This window comes from Sceloporus undulatus, chromosome 1 (genome assembly GCF_019175285.1).
Source record: "Sceloporus undulatus isolate JIND9_A2432 ecotype Alabama chromosome 1, SceUnd_v1.1, whole genome shotgun sequence".
Classification (NCBI taxonomy): domain Eukaryota; kingdom Metazoa; phylum Chordata; class Lepidosauria; order Squamata; family Phrynosomatidae; genus Sceloporus; species Sceloporus undulatus.
Window position 1 is genome coordinate 12,844,827 of NC_056522.1, and position 25,008 is coordinate 12,869,834.

The 25,008-nt window shown below is 38.9% G+C and overlaps 1 protein-coding gene across 3 annotated transcripts in view; it reads left to right on the forward strand.

The window, feature by feature from the left end:
* FANCL (FA complementation group L) overlaps positions 1–25,008 on the forward strand; it is a 66,597-nt gene that overhangs the window by 29,766 nt on the left and 11,823 nt on the right. For all 3 annotated transcript variants that reach the window (XM_042469100.1, XM_042469109.1, XM_042469118.1), the window contains exons 7-9: positions 6,631–6,699; positions 22,411–22,561; positions 24,346–24,429. In XM_042469100.1, coding sequence (XP_042325034.1) covers positions 6,631–6,699; positions 22,411–22,561; positions 24,346–24,429 — 304 coding nt within the window. The remainder of the gene's footprint in view (positions 1–6,630; positions 6,700–22,410; positions 22,562–24,345; positions 24,430–25,008) is intronic.

Genomic DNA, 25,008 nt, shown 5'->3' on the forward strand with positions numbered 1-25,008 from the left:
GAAATCTTGAGCAGAAGGCCCTGTTGTGTTCCCCCTCTCCATTCGTTTGATTTGTGGGTATACTAAATAGGATGACTCTCAGTTTTTTAAGGCACTCAGTCTGTTTCCATCCTTGTTGAACTTTGAACCAGTGGCAAAAGCTGTATTATCCCTTATGGCTATGTGTTTTATTGTTGTTATAACTTTTAAAATTGGGCTTTTAAAATTGCTTTTATCCCTGCTCTTAAAGCATTAATTTTTCATAGCTGTTTTGTTGTACATTGCTTTTGGAACCGTGGGAATAGAGAAGTGATTCAAAACTTTTGATTGATTGATTGATTGATTGGTGAGGGGGGAGGGGGGGGAGGAAAAAAAGAAGAGAGAAGGGGATTAACTTTTTTGATGCCCTTACAAAACAGTCAGGGTGATTCAAAACTCCCAGAGTGATAAAAATATTAACAATCTGTTAAAAAACAAACAAAAACACAACATTAGATTAAACACAGATGGCACACTGAAAAGGTTTGTCTAAATAAGAGTTTTGTCTGGTACTAGAAGGTTATCAAACCTGGTGACAGGTGAGCTTTGTTTGGAAACATATTTCACATGTGGTATGCAAGAACTTCAAAAGTTCTCTCTCCCCATAATACCTGCCTAACTTCAAACATGGGTGGGAAATGTGTGCCCTTCCAGATTTTGTTAGAGCTCACCTCCCATCAGCCTGACACATTATAGCCTTTGAAGGATCATGGAAGTTGTAGTGCAACAACATCTAGAGCGCTTAAGCTCTGCTTTAGAAAATAGTGGAACTCAGAAGGCTTTTTATAGTGATCTTAGTAACCCATGAGGCTCTTGTTGAAAAAGATAGTGGGACAAAACAGACCGGCACAATACGTTGGCATGGGGGCATGGTGTTTAGTTGACGCTCCTTTAGAGCCGTCTGTACTGGTTCAGTCTTTTGATGCATTCTTAGAGGCTGAGTATTGGGAATGATTGTTGCCTGGATCAAATACATATTAAAATGGCATTAGTTTCATTTGGTTACTTCAATTTGGTTTTTACAGCAGTGTACTCAGCTGTCTGGCTCATAAGCCTATCCTGATCACCTACAGGGAGAACAAGTTCTCGATGAAGTTTGTACATTTTAAAAAATATTTTTTCTAAGTTTACTGAGAGTTAGATTCTAAATCTTTGATTCTATATGTTAAGACCGTTGTGAGCATGTTGTGACCCCGAGCTTTATGCACCTGCCCCCAGGGCTGTTCTTGTAACCCTCAGGGCACTCCAGGGTCCCTTTTTTTGGTAACTTCTAGTCAATTCCTGTTTTGAAAAAAAATGCCTCTCCTTGCCTAAAATGAAGAAACATGGTGGAAACAGCCATCACTGTCCCTAAAGGGTGTTAGAGGGCATTTTTGAACTGAGGGGTTATGGCTCTTACATTTGCTGATCCCAATGTTAAGGTATTCATCATACATAAAAAATAATCCCATTGATACACATTCTTTCAGGATCCAGGATTGTTGCAAATTCTGTTTGTTGTACACGTGAACACACATATATATTGTTTTATTTAAAGTGAATATGTTGTTCAATAGGGAAGTAACTGTTTTAGTTTTACTGTGCAATGACCAGTTTATCCATGTATCTAGTAGTAACTAGTGGTCATCAATCAATTCTGTTTCACAAGTTTATAGTGATGAAAGGATCAATTGTGCTTGTCCTTTTTAAAAATGTGTCTGGCATTTAAACTTGCCATGGGAGAAAATTAATATATAAAACATGTGCTTACTGACATGGGAATTTGATTTATAGTAATATATGTAATAAATACACTCAGTCAAGTTGCTCATTCATATGTTACAGATAATTTAAAGAAGTGAAAGCCATAGGTTTATGTCCATGATCCAGCAAAGATTAAACACATTTGGTTCACATTGTTTTGCATGGAAGATATATACACATATGTTAACTATCTCACTGAAATCAGTATCATTTATCAGACTTTAAAAAATGCTTTACTTTGGTTTTGTCCCACCCTGTATTATAATAAGATTATTTCTATGTTTTGAAGAGGTGTTCTAGCAATCTGATGCATGCTGTATTATTTCCAGTAACATAAGAGAGAAATGTTTGTGAGCAACTTGTAACACTAACATCCTTCTAATCAGGCTTAGGAAGTTGGGAGAGTGCTATATTCTCACCTCCCCACTCCCCGGTGTTTTCTTGGGTAACTTCTCCTACCCTGTGTGGTCACCAAAATCATTTATTCCCCCCCCCCCACTTTTTAAACCAGAGGCGCACAGAAGATAACAGTGCAATCAAAACATAATGGCAAAATACTAATAGTGCTGAAATAGTAATAATGTTAATCCTCTCTAAATTAACAACCTGCTATTATAAAAGGGTAATCAAAGGTCCCTCTATAAATTACTCCATAAATTATAAAAGATAATTTATAAAACTATATATGATCTAAAGAAAGTAGATAAACATGCTACCCCCACCCTGCAAGTACTACTAGAAATCTGTGTATACACAAATAAAATTGATTAGCAGTAGATTTAGGGCAGGCAAAAGAAATAACTACTTCATATAACATGCAATTAATTTATGGATTCTACTGCCACAAGATGTGAAAATGGACACTGCCAAATGAGGATTAGACATCAGTCTAATTCCCATTTGAGTTAGTGTCCATTACTTGAAGTATAGATCTGTCTGTCAGTGGCAGAACGCACCTTAGTGTGAAGCCATAGATGCAATAAGAAGCAGTATACCAGTTCTCATACTGACAAGTTTATTACAGTGTGCTTTAGATGCTTTTCTCTTTAACATGGAAAGGGAGAGCCTGTGGTCTTCCAAACATTGTTGGACTCTAGTTACCATCAACCCCATTAACATGATCAATATTGACAGATGCTCGTAATAGTTCTTCATCTACCTCTGGAGTTCCACAGGTCCCTCACCTCTATTCTAATGTATTACAAGCCAAAAGCCTATCCAGCCAAACTTTGTTTTGTTCAGGATCAAACGATTGCAGAAATTCAGATGATTTAATCAAAACAGTATTGTAATTTACAATATAAGGTATGAAGGATAACATGATTCGTATCTTCCCTTCTGTGTTTCAGTTGATTTTATTTAACCACTCCCCCTGCTTCATTTTGTAACTTGTTCAGAAGTCATTAGTGTAACGGACTGAAAAGAAGATGATGAAATGAGAACGCATAAGAGCTTTTGCAGGCAATAAAAGTTTCCTTTAAAAATGAAAAGTACAGCAGGGAACATAAACCATGGTAGACATAATAAAATATAAGTGTAAATTTGAATACCAAGTAGCCAAAGAAATAAAAATAAATTTAAGTATAACATGGGTGAGGAACAGGTATGAGAATCAGTGAGAGATTACTAGAAGCGGATATAAAGTTATAGAGAAGCTAAACTTCATTACCATAAAAGCCAATTGGATGTGGTCTACTACTGAATTAAGTTTAGCAGGGGCCATAGCATTAGAAAACAAAGTAGAAGGATAATGTATTCAAATTAGTCAGTGGCAAATATTCAGGATTAATGTTGGGTGGATTCATTTGGGAAGGTTTAAATTGTATTTATATTTAACCTCACTTCTTCTTAACATCTCAAATGTCAGTGTTCTGCCTTGTAATCATGAGTTTTATTAGGGTGGATTAGGGGGAAGGTAGTGGTCTTTTCATCAGTGCTCCTGTTTTATGATCAGCCAAACTTACTTTTCTGTGCTGTTCTTTATTTTCAAAGTGTAAAATTTATGTAGTGGTAATAGTAGAAGAAACACTGAGCAGTACAACTAGAAAGTGACTGTGCTGTTAGAAGATTTTGCAAAGCTGAATTGCATGGTTGGGATCGACTAACAAGAAATTCCCACTTGACAAAAATGTCTTGCTTTAGGGAAAACCTAGTGCAACAGGCCAGCCTTATTTAGTTGCCAGCTTTCAGGCCTGTGAATAACACGAAGAACAGTGTGGCCTAGTATAACATATAGCAGTGATGGCGAATCTTTTAGAGACCAAGTGCCCAAACTCAGTGGCGTTCCTGCCCTGGGTGTCACTGGGGGCGGGACTTCCGGGGGGAAACACACAAGGCATAAATGGAGGACTTGACCAAATAAAAGCTCAAAACAAAAACAAAACAAAAAAGCCACTCATATGAATATTAAATCCATCCTTCTCCGTCTTGCTCAGAATGGCAGACCTTTTGGAATTCCTCTTTGAGAGGAGGTTAAAATGGAGGACATGTCCTGAAAAGGAGGAGGACCATGTCTGGTCACCCTGAGCTAAAAACACCCATATAGATATAAATCCATGCTTCTCAGCCATTCTCAAAATGGGGACCTTTTGGAATCCTTCCTGGACAGTTCCTGTTTTTCCTGGAGCAGCAGCAGCAGCAGATAAGCCTCACACCCAGAGCTTAGGGTGTGTTTGTTTCTGAGAAGGATAGCAATTGTGTTAGGTAGCGGGCTGCTTGAGGACACAATACAAACGTTGAGTGGGGTTTTTCCCTTAATTTCAGCACAGTGGACAAGTGAAGGGGATAATTTAAATGTAGACTCAAGGATTTGTGGCTAGTGAAGTACAAATTTAAGTCTGTGTCTTGCTCAATTCTATAAGTTTATTGCAAGCCAATAAGGCATTTTAAAGTTCATCAGAAAAAAATACATAATAATGTGAGAATCAACATGGTTTAATGGTTTGAGTGCTGGACTATGATTCTGGAGACCTGGGTTTGATTCCCAGCTCGGTCACAAAACTCACTGGGTGACCCTGGGCAAGTCACACAGTCTCAGCCTCAAATTATGGCAATGGCAAAAATCCCCACTGAACAACTCTTGGAAACTTGGAAGGCAAAACAACAGTATGCAATATAGATGTAAATAAACCTGATGAACTGAATTTATATTTCTGACTGTTTTTAGCTTTTATATTGTCATGTCCTCCATTTTTCTTGAACGTCCCCCATTTTGAGCATGGCTAAGAAACAAGAATTTACATTTATATATGGATGCTTTTAGCTTTTATTTTGTCATGTCCTGAACTTTTCTTGAATTCTCTCCATTTGGGCCATGGCTAAGAAGCATGGATTTCTATTTATAGAAGTGTTTATTAGCATTATTTTGTAATATCCTACATTTTGAGCATGGCTAAGAAGCATGAATTGACATTTTATTTGGTCAGGTCCTCCATTTCCCTTGAATATCCAGTAAGAGTGGGTTTGGTTTTTTTTAGCATTTATTTGATTACACCCTACATTTTCCTTGAATGCCCTCCTGAGAACACCCTGTGTATACTGATATTCCAGATTAACAGGGCTGGTTTTCTGAATTCATACTTAGGTTGCAAGCCTCCCTTCTGGGAGCCCTTCCCAACCACTGGTTTTAAAAAATTACCTCTGTACCATTTCCCACCAATACTAACTCTTGCCAAGAAAACCCCATGATAGTTTCTCCTTAGGGTTGCCAGGAATAACTTGAAGGCACCCCGCCACACACACACACACACACCAAGATACTCTCTCTCAGCCTCAGGTCATGAAACCCACTTGGCCAAGTCACAATCTCTCAGCCTTCAGGGAAGGCAATAGCAAACCAAGTCTCATGTATAAGTCTAGAATCATAGAATTGTAGAGTTGGAAGAGACCACAAGGGCCATCCAGTCCAACCCCCTGCCATGCAGGAAATCACAATCAAAGAATCCCCGACAGATGGCCATCCAGCCTCTGTTTGAAGACCTCTAAGGAAGGAGACTCCACTACACTTTGAGGGAGTTTGTTCCATTGTCCAACAGTCCTTACTGTCAGGAAGTTCCTCCTAATGTTGAGGTGGAATTTCTTTTCCTGCAGCTTGCATCCATTGCTCCGGGTCCTAGTCTCTGGAGCAGCAGAAAACAAGCTTGCTCCCTCCTCGATATGACATCCCTTCAAATATTTAAACAGGGCTATCATATCACCTCTTAACCTTCTCTTCTCCAGGCTAAACATCCCCAGCTCCCTAAGTCGTTCCTCATAGGGCATGGTTTCCAGACCTTTTAGTCAAAAATTGATGCAAACCCCCTTGGTCGTTTTATCCATTAGCAAGTGTAAGTACTGTACTTTAACTCTGATCAAAAAAGGAATCGTCCTCTTCACCGAAAAACAATGAAAGGTGAGAACTTAATTTGCCATGGGAGCACCTGAAAGAAGCACTGACCCCCTCTGCTCGACACCACAACTTGTGAGATTCTTGAATGCTTGCATGGGAAAATGGCGGCACTGATAGCTATTTGATAACTCTAACATCAGAACTCCAAACAGAATTAAGGACTAGCTAACAAATTTTAAGGCTCACTGTGAAGAGATAGCGATGAGGAGCCATATCTGTTTCAATATCTTTTAAAGAACACAACCTTGTATGTAGAGAAATGTTAGGCAGTCCAAAAGAGAATTTGTTTTTGTGGTCAACTTGCTGTGCTTCCTCATAGTGACCTACGTTTGCCATATATAAAACTGCAAGATACATTATAGGTTCAATATTTATTTACTTATTTCCTACTTTTGATTTTTTTTTAAAAAAAACTTAACTTCAATCGCATCTCCTGCAAAAATAATTCATAATGTTTAAAAATACACTTTCTCTCTTCTCAGTATCCTGCAGAACCACCAGATTGTCTTGTGGATTTACCAATTCAATTCTGTGTTTCTTGGATTCCACAGGTAGGCAGTTTTCTTTTGTCATGTCCAATTATAACTAGCTTGCATAGTTAGCAGGCTGCTGACATCTTGTGTAATATAACATTTGAAGTCTTAATTCTCTCTCACTGGACTAGGAGCCATCCAGGAATGAGTTAACAACCATCACTGCCCACGCTAAGCAGAGTCATATTGGTCTCAAACATTTCCTTATAACAGACTTCTTGGCTTCTCCCTCAATCCTTTGCTCTCCTTGATGGCCAGACTAGTCTGTCTTTGCTTATTTTAGCTCTTTCAAACTTTGGTGAACCTATTCCTAATACAGTGGGCCTTTGGTATCTACTTGGGTTTGGTTCCCAGACCACTGTTGATACCAAAATCTGTGGATGCTCAAGTCCTATTAAATAGAATGTCATCTCTTTTATAAAATGGCAAAATCAAGGTTTTCTTTTTGGAATTTTTATCTTTTTTGGAATTTTTGAAGCCGTGGAATCTTGAATCCATGGATAAAAAGTCTGGATATGGAGGGCAGACTGTAATTCTTTTTACTACTCTCCTTATTTCTTTCTCTGCCTATATTTCTCTATTTTTCCTTATTAAAAATATAACAAAACTTTATTCTCTTCTGGGGAAGAATTGAAATTTTCATTGGGAGCTCTCTGATTATAACTTTACAGTCTTTGGTATTGTCATCAAAGGAAGGTGATTGTAAAAGGGTGGACCCTGGGAGGGAGGGTGGGGCAGGAGTGGGCAAGCAGGAGGACCCAGGGACGCCTCGGGCTCGGAGGGGGAAAGGCAAAGGGAGAGACAGGTGGGCGCAGAGGGAGGGGCTGACATGTGCCAAACTGAGGAAGCTAAAAGGGAGATTCCCCAAAGAGGAGGGGGAGGAGAGGATGCTTGGGCCTGGGAGACAATGCAAGGTCAAGTAAGATAGCCACTACACGGAGTCCAGGCCAGGAAGGATGTCCCATATCCTTGCACTTCTTGGGGCAGACCACGAGTGGGACCCCACCAGGCTGTGACACTTCCCAAACCCTGCTGGGAAGGTGATTTAGGTGGGCACCTCAGACCGGATAGGCCCCTTACTCACTACTGTAGTGGAGCTAACTTGGAAGAATGCTGGTGGGACCCTTGTGGAGAATGGTGGGAATGTGGAGCCCAACTCCAGGGTCTGGAAAAGGGAGATGTGGAGTGCTTGGAGAAGCACTATCTCCGTTCCCTGCCCCGAGAGTAGAACAGAAAGGTGGAGGGGTTAGAGGGCTTGGCCCACGTTCACAACGAGGAAGGAGCGGCCTTGGCAACCCCAGAATGCTGAGGAAATGAGTTTTGGTTCTGCGGGCTTTAGGAAACTCTGACCAAGAGAACTTTAAGTTTGGGACTTTTTCCCTACCCTGGCTGGCGGATTAATGTCTGTTGCTTACTGTGTTGCCTCAGCCCTAAGGAATTGTACTCTGGCCGAAATCTTAACGAACTAGTAAAAGTGTTTGTTTACCCTCACAAACTTAGCTGCGTGTGTATTTGTTGGAAATCATGGATGCTCAAGGAGCCCACCCCATGCCCAGGCCAGTGGCCCTGCCCACAGTGATACATGTGAAAAGCCTTTAGACCACTGCTTTGCAAAAAAGTTCATGGACTTTAGCAGTGAGAGTCTCTTCTGCTCCTCTAATGGCCCAAGTTTTTCTTAGTATAGATTAGGATGCTCTATTCAAGTTAACTGTCTTTTGTATCAATGAAGCAACTTGGATGGCTTTCCTGAGATGGTAGTGGTGGTGTTCTTGTGTGCCTTCAAGTTGTTAATAATCCAGATTTAACTTGGATTAAGGCCATTCCTGGAGGTGGTGTTCTTGTGTGCCTTCAAGTTGTTAATAATCCAGATTTAACTTGGATTAAGGCCATTCCTGGAGGCCTTCTCCATTAAAAGAAGACATAATGTTGGACACTTCCTGTGAATATTCCTTTGTTGTTCATTGAGGAGGAGACATCTGTACCTGCTCAGGCAGTATGTGACATATTTTCCTTGTTTTTAGCAGTTTACTATTCAAAACTATTACTGTATCAGTTCCTAGCTGAGGGTACCTTTAATATGCTCCTTTCTAATTTTTCTGAATGCCATAGTCCTCATATTGCTTCTGTGTTTTGCAATGAGAAGAAGTAGGGGAGGGACCAAACAAAGGGTGTATCTTATAAAGAGATGCTTGAGACCATATGATGCCTGCCAAATCTGGGCGTCTTAACCCATTTCTTAACCCGTTCCTGGATGCTTTCCTCATTGAACAAGAATGAACATTTACAGTAAGTGGCCAACATTACATTTCATGGAAAATTATATCAATTAATTTGATTTTGAACTTACTGTAATACAGTATTAATGATGTAGGATCCAAAGAACCATAAAGATAGTATCACATCCAAGGGTCACTTGCTTTATCCATCTTTCTCTCATCCCCATCCTCATAATAAATTGCTTTTGACAGTTTATGGCACTTTTCAGCTTGTAATATGACAGAGCTCAGTTATTCAAATATAATGTACAGAGTCTAGTTAACTGGCACTAGCTTTTTGTATGATGTTGTGCAGTCCTGGGACTAAAAAGCAGTGTCAAGTTAATACCTCTAGTTGTTTGTTTGTTTTTTAATGAATATGCTCTAGCTAGTTTTTTGAATGAACATATCCACATCACAACTTCGATAAAAAATGCAAAATGGAAAAAAAGACTTTCTATGCCATATAATTATGTGCAAGGACGTTCCATGGAATTTGCTTCTCAGCAAGTGGGTATAGTATTGCAGCCTTCAGTGCAAGATTATTGTCTTCAGTGCAGGAGCAGGATTATTCTAGAGTCCTACTCTGTGCAAACACTGTTATGCTCAGTGTAGGATGAGTATTTGCATGGTTTTATGGAAAGACTCTTTAATTTCCTGCTAGAACAAAGGCGGAGGATACACTTTTAAAAAAATAATAATCAGGCAACGCAGCTCTGAAGTGGACTGGCAGACAGTGGCATGACATTGATCGGGGAGAATGGATCCTCAGCCAGCAGATTAAACATAAACCATTTCACCTCCCCAGCTATCTACAAACTGGCAAGATCTATATCTAGGGTCCAGTTACAGGGGATGAGAACACAGATGCCTTCACAAGACTGTTTTATGCCCCCTCCTATGGCACATCTGTGAGGCCAAAGTATACAATCCCTTTCTGGGTAGCTATCTTTCCCTATATGCAGTACTTCTACCTCTTGATTCTCTCTCCTGTTTCAACAGAAAAGATCTTGGCTATTGAACACACTAAAATATTTGGGACTCTTACAGGTAACATATCTACAACTTTAATCACTGTAGTTCTATCTACCATAGCAAGAGGGAGGAGCAACCCACACAAGGATAGCTGGTGGAAAAAATTCTGATTTACTTGAATGTAAACCTAACACTATTAACTGATGATTAGATATTACACCAAAGCTAACACAGATTCACAGATGTTTTGTGAAGTCAATAAAGGTGGCTTAGAATCTTCAATTTTCAATTTGATTAAAGATGTTCATCAGGAAAAAAGAAAATATGTGAGAAAGTAGTATTTACGAAAGCTATAGATTTCCCACACTTACTTGGTAGAAAACATTCTTGCTAGAAGTATTTTCATTCCTGTTACATGTAGATACTACCATAAATTATTTGTACAGAATTATTGGTTTGTGCTGTTCATGGGTTGCCCCCCTCTGGCAAGAATGCAAAATACTTAATTTTGCAGGAGTTTCTTATATTAAAAATCATTTTATTTATTGTCTGTACAGTGCTATCAGACAATATGATGGCTTTATAAAACAGAACCATCAAAACATCACATATTGTTGCTGTATCCTGCTCCCCATCTCTACCCCACCCCTTCTATATGTATGCATGCTAATGTTCATAAAAAGCTCTGACATGCTGTGTGATTTTGTGAAGTTTGAACTGGAGTTTGGAATGAAAAGTGAACACTGGAGGAAGGAATATCAACAAGATATGCAGATGATATACTACAGGCTGAGTCTTCCTTATCTGAAATGCTTGGGACCAGACGTATTTTGGAATTTTTCAGATACTTGGAATGATTATTGAAGAAAGTGAAAAAAGAAAGTGCAAAGGCAGGTTTACAGTTGAATATTAAGAAAACAAACATAATGACCATAGATGGTTTATGCTACTTTAAAAGAGATGAAGACACTGAAATGCAATTTTAGGCTGCATCAATAGAAGTATAGTGTCTACATCTAGGGAAGTAATAGTGCCACTCTATTCTGCTTTGGTCAGAATACTGTGTCCAGTTCTGGGAACCACAATTCAAAAAGGATGTTGAGAAACTGGAGCATGTCCAAAGTAGGGCAACTAAAATGGTGAAGGGTCTGGAAACCATGCCCTATGAGGAATGGCTTAGGGAGCTGGGAATGTTTAGTCTGGAGAAGAGAATGTTAAGAGGTGATATGATAGCCCTATTTAAATATTTGAAGGGATGTCATATTCAGGAGGGAACAAGCATGTTTTCTGCTGCTCCACAGAACAGGACCCAGAACATGGGATGCAAGCTCCAGGAAAAGAGATTCCGCCTCAACATTAGGAGGAACTTGCTGACAGTAATGGCTGTTCGACAGTGGAACACACTCCCTTGGAGAGTGGTGGAGTCTCCTTCCTTAGAGGTCTTTAAACAGAGGCTGGAAGGCCATCTGTTGGGGATGCTTTGATTGAGGATTCCTGCATGGCAGGGGGTTGGACTGGATGGCCCTTGTGGTCTCTTCCAACTCTACGATTCTATGAAATAGTCCAAGATTTTCCAAACCATGGTTCAGTCATTAATCAGAATAGAGATTGCAATCAAAAAACCAGAAGAAGATTAGCACTTGGAGGGGCAGCTATGAAGGGACTAGACAAGATCCTAAATGTATGGTTGTGGAAGCTGGATAATAATAATAATAATAATAATAATAATAATAATAATAATAATAATTTGTTTTATTTATATACCGCTATTCCAAAGATCATAGCGGTGAACAGCAAGTAAGCTAATTAGCAAGTAAGCTAATTTGCCCCCAACAGTCTGGGTACTCATTTTAGGGACCTCGGAAGGATGCAAGCCTGAGTCGAGCTTGGGCCCTTTTGCTGGTCTTGAACTCGCAACCTTCTGGTTTCGAGTGAATGGCTGCAGTACAGGCATTTAACCACTGCGCCACCAAGGCTCCATAATGAAGAAAGCTGATACGAAAGAAATCAACTCTTTTGAAATGTAGTCCTGGAGAAGAGTTCTTCAGATAACCGTGGACTGCTTAAAAAGACAAATAAATAGGTCCTAAAGCAAATCAGTCCTGAATTGTCCATAGGAGCCAAGATAACTAAACTGAGGCTGTTGTACTTTGGACATATCATAAGAAGATATGCCTCATTAGAAAAGACAATAATGCTTGGCAAAGTAGAAGGCAGTAGGCAAAGACACAGACTGCTTTCGAGATGGATAGACTCAATCCAGGAAGCCACATCCCTGAATCTGCAAAACCTGAGCAGGGCTGTTGATGATAAGATAACTTGGAGGTTTCTCATTCATAGGCTCATCAGTCGAAGTCGACTTGACAGTAGTTAACAAACATGTAACAGGAAAATTATGCAATGGATAAACGTGGCATTCATATTCAGTTCCTCTCTCTAAATTCCACAGACTGCCTCCTGGGTTCTTTAGAGTCCCCCCCCCCCCATCAAGCAGGGAATGGTAGTATAAGTCCCCATTTTAATTCAAGAAAAAGGGTTAATTTGCATCATTCCTTGGGTCTTCAGTTCACAGGCCCCTATCTTATCCCCCAGCTGGAAATTTCTAAGCTGCAAATTTCCTTACACATTGTTGCTTCAGATCTAAAGAACCCCTCTTCCATGGATCAACCGCCTACCACAGCATAGGGCCACCTTACTGTAATTTACTGTATATACTCAAGTATAAGTCTAGAAATTTAGGTCAAAAAATTGACCCCAAAAATCTGAGTCGACTTATCCACAGGTCAATGTAAGTACTGTATCTTAGAAGGAACCATCCCCTGGTGAAAAGCAAGAGTATAATCTGTCTTGAAAGCATTGACAGCCCCTCCCTTTACTCTCTCATCCATCTAGCCTTAAGGGTGAGCACAAAGTTATATCTGCTGGAATTTTGTAAGTTCTTTGACATTGTTTTGCTTTGCTTCATCCTTTAGATCCTTTGTCATATGCTCCTAAATTCTACCCTCGACTTATCCATGGGTCATAGCAAACTCCATAATTTTGGCCCCAAAATTTGCCCTTGATTTATACATGAAGTCGACTTATAGTCGAGTATATATGGTAGTAGTACCTACTGCTTAGGAAATATGTCTCCAGCTCTAGCTAGTATTGTTTGGTATGTTAGCACACAGCAGCTGGAAACCTCCTTCAAAAGTACAGGTTTCTGTGAAAATGTGTGTAAGTCTATACTTTCAAAAATCTGTCAGCTCTCTTTGGAGGGTCATAAATGTCCTTTGTAAGGTTCATCTCAAATTATTTGCTGCTGCTCATCACAAAGTGAACAAAAGATGGTGCATACATCCAGTGAGATTGTATACACATTCAGTGAGACTAGATTTCCTGTATAAATGGGGCTGGATTAAATGTCACTGAGAGGTAATAATGATCTTGATTTTCCTGGATTCCAGCTTTTCAGTAGGCCAGATAGCACATTACATGCACAAGTATTGTGTACTAGCAGATCTGCAGAATCCTTGAAGTTTGTAGAAGTACAACAGACTTTGGGGGACCACAGGGCAATAGCACCCCCCCTGCAATTGTCCTTCTCTCAGCAAAAAAAACTTATTCAGAAAGGCTTTGTTCAACTGAACAGTTATTAAGGAAGGAGGCTTTTAATTTAATGTTAATTTAAATGTTTGGGTGCTTTATTTTATCTTACAGATAGGTTTTAAATTGTGTTTTAGTATTTAAATTGTCCTGTGTTTAATTATATTTTGCTCATTGTTGCTGTAACCTGCACTGGAGAAACATGGGATATACACCAATAAAATAAAGAAATAATTTTAAAAAAAGTAGAGGTGAGGACTCCAGAAACAGCCCAGTGAAAACTGAGCCATTGAGTGCAGTTTGACAGATGGTAAAGTTGTGTAGGAATGGAAGGACATCTTGTGAAGGAGGAGAAACTGGTCAGGAGCACTCAGTACTGCAATAGAGTTGTTTTAGGTCCCACTTGTAAATGTGTTTTGACAAGATAAAGATTGTGGTTAGTAGTCTCATCCAGATTGCAGTTTTATTTTATTTTTTAAAAATCTAGGCAATTTTATTGCCAGCTATAAATATTAAGATAGGGAATATGCTGCCCCCCCCCCATATCATATTTTACAAATTTGTTATTAAAATACTTTATCGTAAGGACCACTGCCTTATATGATTGGCATCATTATAAGGTCACAATTGGCAAAGTTATGCTGATGCAGTTGTTGTTATGGGTCACTTGAAATACTTAGACACAGTACAGCTGTATCTTTTTCAGTACAGTATTCTATAAATTGATGGTAAGGACTATGCAGTCAGTAGGCTTTCAAAAGTATACATAGCCTGTAATTGACAAAAGGATAATTTTTATGTACCATATATACGTGATTATAAGTCAACTTCATGTACAAGTCAAGGGCAGCCTTTGGACTAAAATTATGGATTTTGATGTGACCTGTGGATGAGTCGAGGATAAAACTTACGGGTGTGTTAACAAAGGATGTAAAGGACAAAGCTAAGGAAAACAATGCCAAGGAACTTAAAAAATCCTGGCAAGCATAACTGTGCCCATACTAAAGGATGAATGGATGAGAGAGTAGAGTGCTTGGTGTTTCCAAGACAGATTACAGTCTTGCCATTCACCAGGGGATACGTAGTTCCTTTTTTTAAAATAAGAGTTAAAGTACAGTAATTGACTCAGATAAATTGACTCAGGTTTTTGGGGTCAATTTTTTTCAATAAAATGTCTCAGACTTATACAGGAGTAAATACAGTAATTACTCCTATGTGCACAAGCATACCCAAATAAAAATACAAATGTATCCTATCTAGTTAAAGCTTGTGTGAATACAAAATTAAGGAAAGAGCCAGTTTGCTGCAGCAGAGTTTTATGATTTAAGAGACATGTACCAAGTTCTTCTGATCCTCATCTTTGACACTTCATTGGGTATGTATATATGTATGTGAATCAAATAAAAAATAAGTGAGAATTATCTGACATTGCAGTCCAAGTTGTCTCTTTTAAAACAATAAGAAATCCAAATGTTTTCTGTATACATGCATGTAAAAAGTGTATGTGCAAACAACAATAAACACATGGGCTCGCTTTTTGTTCTAGATACTTTGTGCATTCAGCATGATGTTCTAATGTTTGATAGGGATTTAATTTTAACATCAGTAGGTCACCTTAATGAAAACATTGACAAGAACCTTATCTCAAACAGTGCAAATGTCACTGTTAGAATACCAGCACACTCTTGTTAAAGAGAATATAAATAGATTTCAGGTACCATAATTGATTTTTTTCCCCAACAGCTGTTTCCTTTTTCATGTTCTTCTCGTACTTTTGGACTTTGAGCTTGATGGTGGTTCTTCCTCCACCCGGTCCCCCGCCCTGAATAATAATAGACATGGCTTTATGGCATCTGTATTAAAAATGGGTAATTTTCCTTATGGTCCCTGTCTTCCTGCTGGGTTGATAATGTTTTGATGTATTTTTCTTGTGCTCTGATGAGAGGTCTGCTGCTGCTGCTCTGACATATTCATTTGGATGAATAATTATAACGTGCACAATGTCAAGCTGAAGATGGTAGGGTTTTGTGCATCATGACAAGCCTAGTAGCCAGTGCAGGTGTCTCACAGCATGATCAGTAGCAGCCAGTGTATTCTGGCTCAGAGGAGACATTTTCAAATAGTCAGAAATCAGCACCAAGGGCAAGGCTGCTGCCATTGTTCCACATGCCAAATAAACAGAGAGCTTCCCAATGACAATTGCTAGTGTACATCTACTTACCTCAGTTACATACTTTATTTTTTTAAAATTAGTCAAATAAATTTGCTGCTTATTCCACTTTGGGGGGGAAAATACGGTGACTGCCTGTAGTTTATTCACAGAACCTCATATTAAAGCTTTGTCTTTTCCTCTGAAATCTTAGTTAAAGTATTTTTAGTAAAATATGCAGTGTTGGATCTTCAGAATAAGCCTGCTGTATTTCTAGCTTGTGTTGCTAAGCCTGCAATGGAATTGTGGAATATTGAATCAATAACACACACAAAGGCAATAACACAGAATAGAGGCGATTTTTTAAAAAAAGATTTCAGATCCGACACTTTTTCTCTTTGCTGGTGGATATGAGGATTGGGAGGGGTGCTGAAAAGAAGGTTCAGCTTGAGTAAATGACAAATGGAAACCATTTTCCAGGCAAATCTGAAAGAATCATAAATTACTAAGAGAAGAGACCTAGCGGGTCATCCAATCCATACCCCTGCTGTGTCAGAACCTGTTCATTGCACCGCATTTTCCTCATGTTTTTGTCTTAATCCTTCAATCAATGCAGTGGATATTGCCTAGCTAACAAGTCTTTCCTCCATTTTTCAGTTGAAAGGAATTTTAATTTCCTTTTGAGTTTTAGCTGTGGACTGTTGCTCTTAAGTTCTGTGGTTTCATATCCAGGATTGGTATTATAAGTCATGCAGGCATCTACAGCTTCCAGGTTGCTTCCAGGCAAGGTTTTTACAGTGTAATTGTACTGTCTTGAGCATGGAAGTTTGCAGAAAGTTTAAATACTGTTTTCAGTTTGTAACCTGCTCAAGTTGGAGTCCCCCCCCCCCACATTGTTATTTCTATCTTCTTTTTGTCCCAGAGGAAATTCATTAATCAAAATAAACAAAACAGCTGCCTAGTGCCTTTCAGTTGTGAACTACAGAAGCATTCTGTGTGGAAGTATGTACTGCTTAACTTGTGTTGCAAGTCTATTCGCTGTTTCCAAAAGACCTGAACAAGTAAAGCAAATGTAAAAATACATTAGATAATCTCATATATAATTCCTTTTAATACTGAATTCATTTGCCTATCTTCAGTTTCTGAAGTGAGATCAGTCCATCTGAAAACAAGGAAATAGTTTAAAAAACAACAGCCTTCAAACTGCCTGAGAGAAACCTGTGGACTTACAGAATGCTGATACCTGGATTGTAGATGCAGTTTTTCAGCAGTATTGTGTCAGATCATAGATACTTGTCATGCATTTGGGGGGTGTGTGTGTTATATTATAGATGGGAGAATCTGAAGCACGAGTAGGCAGACATAGACTTGTGGCCTCTGCCATGTTTTTCATTAGAACCACAAGACTGTCAACCAGGTGAAGCAACCTACACTGGGGGGGGGGATTCAGTATCCAGTATTTTTTTTGGGGGGGGAATATAGTAGAATTAAACTGAACACGCATGCCTCACAAACATCTACTTCTGTATATGTTTGTTCTCCCTCACTGAATATAGGTTAGGACAGGTCTTATGAAATACAGAGTTTATTTTTTCTTTGTTTTTTTTTATATATATATATTTTTGCTAAACAGTTGTGAATAAAAAATCCTTGGTGATCTTTGGCACATCATTCAGAGATTTACTGATAGAGATTGATCAGCCTTGTGTCACATGCACTCTCTTGTTGTTATTTTCATTTATATCGCACTTTCATCCCAACAGTGGGACTCAAGGCAACTAACAACATGTGTAAAATAATGTAGATTATAAACTAAACTAAACATTGATAGAAGTGTAAATACAAAGTTATTTAAAAACAAAAACAAAAAACAAATACTCTATCAGGTTAAAACAGTAAACATTTAAAACATTAAAAGTCACTAAACCATTATATGCATTATAAAACATGAAAAAGCACAGCACATCATTAAAAGCCTACCCCATTCAATGTGAAGTTGAAGGCTTTCATGGCCGGCATCCATAGTTTTTTGTGGGTTTTTCGGGCTATGTGGCCAAGTTCTAGAAGAGTTTCTTCCTGACGTTTCACCAGCATCTGTGGCTGGCATCGTCAGAGAATGCTTTGCCTGGAAAAAGCAGATAATGATCATCAATTAGCAGACACTAATCCTCTTTTGCATTAGCCTCCCAGTCTGAGGCCTACCATCAGCAGCAGAACAATGCAAATCACGCCTGCATTTCCAGGCTCTCACAATATATATATACCCAACTTTTTCCAGGCAAACATTCTCTGAACATGCCAGCCACAGATGCTGGCACAACGTCAGGAAGAAACTCTTCTAGAACATGGCCACATAGCCCGAAAAAACCACAAAAAACTACCTGAGTCAATGTCCAAAAGCCTTTTGGCATAAAAGTGTTTTCAGTTGTTGATGGAAGGGGAACAAAGAAGAAGCCATTCTGGCCTCGCAAGAGGGAGTTCTAAAGATGGGGCAGCCACTGAGAAAGCTCTCTTCCTTATTGCCACTAAACAAGACTGAGAAAGTAGTGGAACAGAGCGAAGAGGTGATCCAGATGAGTTTAAAGTTCTAATGGCCTCATAAAGGAAGCTACTGTACTTCAAAGCTACTGTACTTCAATCCTAGGGCTTCATTACCTGCATTTTTAATTGTGACCAGAAATGGACCATCAGAAACTGGCACTGTTGCATGCTTCCTGTAGTTAGCACAGTTAGCAATCTGGTTGCAGCTCCTTTGTCCAAGGCAAACAAAACTGTCTGTCCCATAGCCAGGTCTGAAACCAGGCTGAAATGGATCTAGATAATCTGTCTCATTCGGGAACCCCTGGAGTTGTGCAGCTAGCACTTGCTCCTGTACCTTGCCCAAGAAAGGGATATTGGAGATTGGCCTAGGGTATCCAATGTAATAGGATCCAAAGAAGGGTTTTTCAAAAGAGTTCTAGCCACAGCCTTCTCCAGGTGAATTGCGACCCTATTTTAAAGTGACATTAGCCATTTCCATTATCGAGTCTTCCAGCTCCCCTCTGGCCTGATTAATAAGCCTGGAAGATCTCGTACACATGTGGTAGCTCTTGCCTCTCCAAGGATTCTGTCCAACCCTTGGGCTGCACAAATTGAAAACTGTCCATCAAGACTGGACAAAAAGGCCAAAGTTGCATCTACTGGACCTGTATCAACACTGGCATCCCAGTTAGAGTGAATCAAAGTTATTTTATCTGCAAAGTGGTGGGCAAATTCTTCACAGTGGTCTGTTGAAAACTGCTAAATTCTCCTTTGGCCCAGCTGGCAGGGAAATCTGACCATTTCAAAGAGCCCCACTAAATGGTTCTTTGAGGATGCCATAGTTTTATGGAGTGTGTGTGTGTGTGTGGACTTTTTGCTAACCTTATTGCCCTACCATGGGCCTTCAGATAGATTTTAGACTGTTTTTTTGTTGGACTTGCTCTTGATTTCCCTGCCAGTTTTGCTCTAGTCTCCATCTCACTCATTTCATTGCTGCTAGCTCATTAGAAAACTAGGGAGCTAATTTAGCTTCATTCAAGGGATGCTTCAGTGCAACTATCTTCTCTGCCCTGATCGTTTCCTCATTCCACAGATCAACCAGGGCTTTGACAGTATCACATGGTGAGGCAGCAGGAAATTCTTCAAGACCCATCAGAAATCCATCCAGATCCATTAGCCTTCTGAGGTTGACCATCTTAATTGGTCTTCAACCCCTGCAGGGGCTTAAGTCTAAACCTGACCAAGAAGTAATCTGTTCATGACAACAGACCAGTAGAAAGGTCCTCCATTCACAGATCTCCATCTTCCTCTCCTGTACAGAAAACAAGATTGAAAGTGTGTCCAGCACCATGAGCTGGGCTAGATATCACTTGGGATAGACTCATGGTTGGCATGGCAGGCATGATAGCCTTAGCAACTGCTGACAAGTTCGTCTCAGCATGAACATTGAAGTCCCCCATCACTTTTAGCTGTGAGGATTTCAATATTACCCCTGAGGTCACCCCGGCTAGCTGAGGAAGGGAGATGTTTGAGCAGCGGGGTGAGCGATAACACCAGTTGATTCCCTAATCTAGTCCAGCCACCTACCTTGAAATTAAGACTCAAACCCTGTGGAGTGAGGGATAGAGCACCTGGCCAGGGAGATACTATTTTGATAGACCAAAAAAATCATTTGGAAATTTCATGTACTATTGTATAATAGTACTGTTATATAAACACCAATAAGAATTCTGCCCTGTGAATGTCTGAGATACATGTAACTAGGGAAAATATTATACATAATAGACAATCATGTGAAGATGACTAGTGTGTGTGTGTGTGCATGTACATGCTTGCATATGTGCATGTACCAGAGTTTGTACATCATCTTGACTCAATGAACAGAGAGACAATCCACATATTAGGTTCAGAAATAAAACCTACCTAAAATTATTAAGCAGCACATTGGATATTGAATATCTTGTCACAGATAAAAATGGATTTCATTCAAATTGCTTAAAGGAGAAGTGTTCAGAAATAAACTGGTTGAAGTGTAAAATGGGTGATAAATTCTTTTATCATTTGCATGACAAAGTAATGTAGCTGATTTTAAGATAGAGATTCAGATATGCATATGGAAAGTTAGTTGGCAACATCAATGAAGCATGCAAATAGGATCAGATGAGCAGTTCACTTTAAGAAAAGATTTGGCCACCTTTTAAGGAATATCATTGAAAAATTGCAATTAGTATTAAAATTAATTGGATTTCAAAATATATCTGAGGATTCTAATCCCTTGATGTTCCTTTATTTCTACTGAAAATCCTTTGAATTCCCTAAAGATAAAGATAAAAATGATTATTAGAGGATTTATCTGTATGTGATGTTGGGAAATGTGAAAAATCAAAATGGAAAGCAACTGTTGCAAGTACCAGAAAATTATGCTATTAATTTAAGTGTCATCAGAGCACAAAAGATCACATTCCAAGACAGTGTGAAAATTATTAAAATACTGGAAATAATAGTACTTAAGATGAAGATATTATGCTCTAAGATCTGGTTAAGTGACTGACACTATTATATCACTTCAGGTATTATAAAAGTAACAAAATGCTTTTAAAGATAATAAGCGTTACATTTTGAGATTGGCAGTATTCACACTTTTCTGTTTAAGTGCTTTCTCACTTTAATATAATTTAATAACAGTAGGAGAAATCCCACATTTTATTTCTCAAGCTCTGCCCTTCCTTTTTTTCAATATTTTTCATGTACATAAAGCCACACCAAAAAATCATTTTTAAACTATGCAAAACTTTATCTGTGTCTTTCCAAACTATGGCTGAGAGTAATAAAAGGACTGATAGTTGTAAATTACTTTTAGAAAATCTTATTACTTTAGAAATGTGAACTATTCTTAAAAAAAAATCCTCCTACAATAGCTTTGTTTTTCTCCTGACATTTCTAGTTCACACACACACACACACACACACCTTGACATTGTACAGTTTTGTGATGCAGGGATTCTTCCAAATGTGTGTCTGCTGCCAAAAACCAACCCCAGGGTCCTAGCTCACATTTTATATAGTGGCCCGCATTATTACCAGTAGCATATTTTTAAATCTCTTGCGATTCCAAATCTTAATGGTAACTTAACATGAATGAAATACAGATACCATACTCTCCAGAAGCTGAGGATGATTTTGTAAGTAACTACCACAGATCTGGAGGGGGAGGGGTTTAGATTGCATACTAGAATCCATTGAATTATGTGATGAGGTATATATTTTTTCCTGAAGAAAGTAAAAGAAGAAAGTGCAAAAGCTGGTTTACAGGTGACCAAATAGAAAATAAAAATAATGACCACAGATGATGTAAACCTAAAAATCGATGACGAAGACACTGAAATAATTCAATCATTAATCAGATGGAGACTGCAGTCAGAAATCAGAAAAAGACTATGACTTGGAAAGGCAGCTATGAAGGACCTAGACAAGATCCTGAAGTGCAAAGATACCTCATTGAATACTAAAGTTAGGATTGTCCATGCCAACATATTTCCCATTTCTATGTATGGTTATGAAAGCTGGACCATGAAGAAAGCTGATAGGAAGAGAATTGGCTCATTCAAGATGTGATGCTGGAGAAGAGTTCTGCAGATACTTTGGAATGCCTGCTAAAAAGACCAAACAACTGGTCCTAGGACACATTAAGTCTGAACTCCCCCTGCCCTGATGACTGAACTGAGTCTGGAGTTCTTTGGCCAGATGATGAGAAGGCATGCCTTGCTAGAAAAGGCAATAATGCTTGGTAAGGTAGAAGGCAGTAGGAAAAGAGGAAGAGTGCATTTCAGATGGATAGACTCAAATAAGGAAGCCACAGCTATGAATTTGCAAGACCTGAGCAGGGCAGTTGAAGATAGGGGACCTGGAAGTCTCTCATTTATAGGGTCAGCATATGTTGAAATTGAGTTGATGGCAGTTAAAAACAATAAAGGACATGATTTTGGCTTGGTCAACTCTCATTTAGCAAATAGTTAAAGGCTGCTCAACATGCTATATCCAAAGAATATATAGCCCAGTCAGTGTGTGGCCAAGTCAAAAATCAAAATGTATTGGGGGTGGGGGGGGCAGTCTTTTCTGCCATAGGTTTTACAGATAGATTTGTATTAGACTTTTAAAAACTTGCAACAGGACATTATTTTGCCATTTTCTATTGCTGTTGGTCAAATGCCATCTATAAATTTGTTACAATTTCCTTCTCTCTTAGAGCTCCTTATTAAGCATTCATAGTCAATTCTTGGCAGCATTAGAATCACTGAAGGAGTTTTGGAATGCTCTAGATGAAATTGATGAGAAGACCTGGGTACTTGAGCCAGAAAAACCCACACGGAACGCCACAATGCGAAGGATTGCAATCGGTAAGAACAAAAAGGACAACTTTGTGTCAGCTTCATTCACACTATTGGATGTGTGTTGGGGGGGGGGGCAGAATATTTGAAATTATTAGTTTTTGTTTAAATAGAGCACATTGATTGATATCAGCTGTTAAATCTGATATGGTTTCCTGAACAGTGTAGTATCAAATAATATAAATTCAGAATGCAGTTTGCAAGTTTCATTCCCACCTCTCCTTTATGTTATTCTGTAAACTGTCATGTACATCAGTTCCAATAACAGGACTGTCACTCCATTTATTACATTTGCATATGAATTAAACAGTATTTGTGAAAGTGGGGGGAAACATCCTTTGGATTGGATCCCCAGGAAAGTCCTTCTCAAGTATTTATCTCATCATGTACTCAGAATGTGTAAGAGGAGAAGTGGGGCACTGCCTATTAGTCACACCCCTAATTTCTTTGCCAAGATCATCTGCAGTCCAACAAGTTATAAAATAGAAAGGAGGAACCTTTACACATTTACTTCAATGTACCTAGAGTTCTCCACTTGGTTGATTATATGGAGCTATCAGGTTTGCAGACAAAAGTCTATTTGGCTAAGCACATAAGAGATTTTACCTTCAGAGAGGCAAGGTTTTGAGGCTCTAGTGAGCAGAGACTTGGGGCATGTCTAAACAGGCCAAATAAAATGGTCTCACCTAATTTTCACAATGAGCTGTCCAAACAACATGCAGGACGATTGGGACTGAATCAGGTCTTTTTCATTGCTTCGGGGCTTTAATCAGGAGGAAAAAATGTGGAGATTTATTCTACTTTTGATCTGAAAATCTGGATGTTTGTGTGGACTGCACTCCATAGCAAAATTGGGGGAGGGGGCTTCAGAAATATGTATATTTGCATGCCAGAGAGGAAGGGAAAAACTGGAGGGGCCATGGCTATGTGGTTGCACATACTGTGATTTATTGGACCAGGATGAGTTTGAAAGGGAGCACTGTGTGGATAGTTCTCCCCAATTCGCCTCAGTGTGTGTAGACAGTCTGTGGTTGCTGTGATTCAAGGTAACCCCAAAAGTAAACTGGGTTTTACTGTCGTTGCCCAAAGACACTTGAGGATTAGTCCAATGCTAGTGGCCCTACTTCGCCCACACTATATGCATTTGAAGCTGAATAGTCAGGCTTTTCTGAAATTGCTGGATCAACTAAAGCCACAGATTTCACTAGGATTCAAAACCTTATTTTTCTCAGATTCTCTTGGATCTAAACCTTTGTGTTAAGGTGAAGCATGCAAGGGCCACATCAGGTACCATCACAGAAGGTGCATTACTCCTCTTGCTCAGAAAGGAATGCCTTCTTTAAGATGGTACCTTTCAAACATTGTTTCAGTACTTGATTTTACCTGGTTTAAAAAGAAACAACAGCCAAAACATACCTATTAGGGGTATTTTGTTAATAATAATAATAATAATAATAATAATAATAAATTTGATTAATCTAAGCAATGAATCAGCTAAACACTGCAATCCTAATTAATAACATGCTTTCAATACGTAATCATACCAATGAGTGGGAAGAACGATGGAGGTAAAAAGGACAAATAAAGTTTGGAAGTTGTTATTTCTTACAACAGCAAAAGCTAAAACAAAAAGAAAAGCCTAGGCACAGTGAAATTACAGGCACAGTGTTTTGGATGTAAAACTTGAACTAAGATCGTTCTTACAGATTATATTCCATTTAAGTATCTGAAGTTTAGTTGAGTAAGGATGAAATATTTATTTTCCATTCTATTAATCTGCACGTCTGTTTCAGGAAACAATATTTCAATCAATATTGAGGTAGATCCCAGACATCCCACCATGCTTCCTGAGTGTTATTTTCTTGGAGCAGACCATGGTAAGATAACATTTTCTTGAATCTCTATTTTGTCTATCATAATAGCTCTTCTGTAACAGCATATTCTTAGTGTGTTGCATATCAGTTCTCATGCCATTATAAGTAGCTGCAGGAAAATTAGAATGATGCTAATGTAGATAGATCTCTGGTGACATTTAGAGTGATCTACAGAGAACCTATCATGGCTTCTCCATCATGCACACGCACTGCAAATTTCTCTTTTCTGGTTATTTTTAACTGGATGGGTTGGGAGCTGATCAGCTGTTGCATACCAAGTGATTGCCCAGTGGTGCCCAGTGTGCATCTGCGTAGCTCTGGGATGCAGCACAAGTACATAGGTGTACACTTATGTTACACTAAAACCTACAGGATATTGGTCTTAATCTTCTTAGCTTCTTGTAGGTCCAGGTTGTACTATAACTTTATTGAGAATAGATTCTTTTGCTTTGAAATCATTGCAAACGGAGCAGCATATGTGTTTTCATTTATTTTTATTTACAAATGCAACCCTGTAGTCTAAAGTCCTCTGGATGTTTTACAATAAACATAAAAGGTAAAGGTTTCCCCTTTGACAAGTTT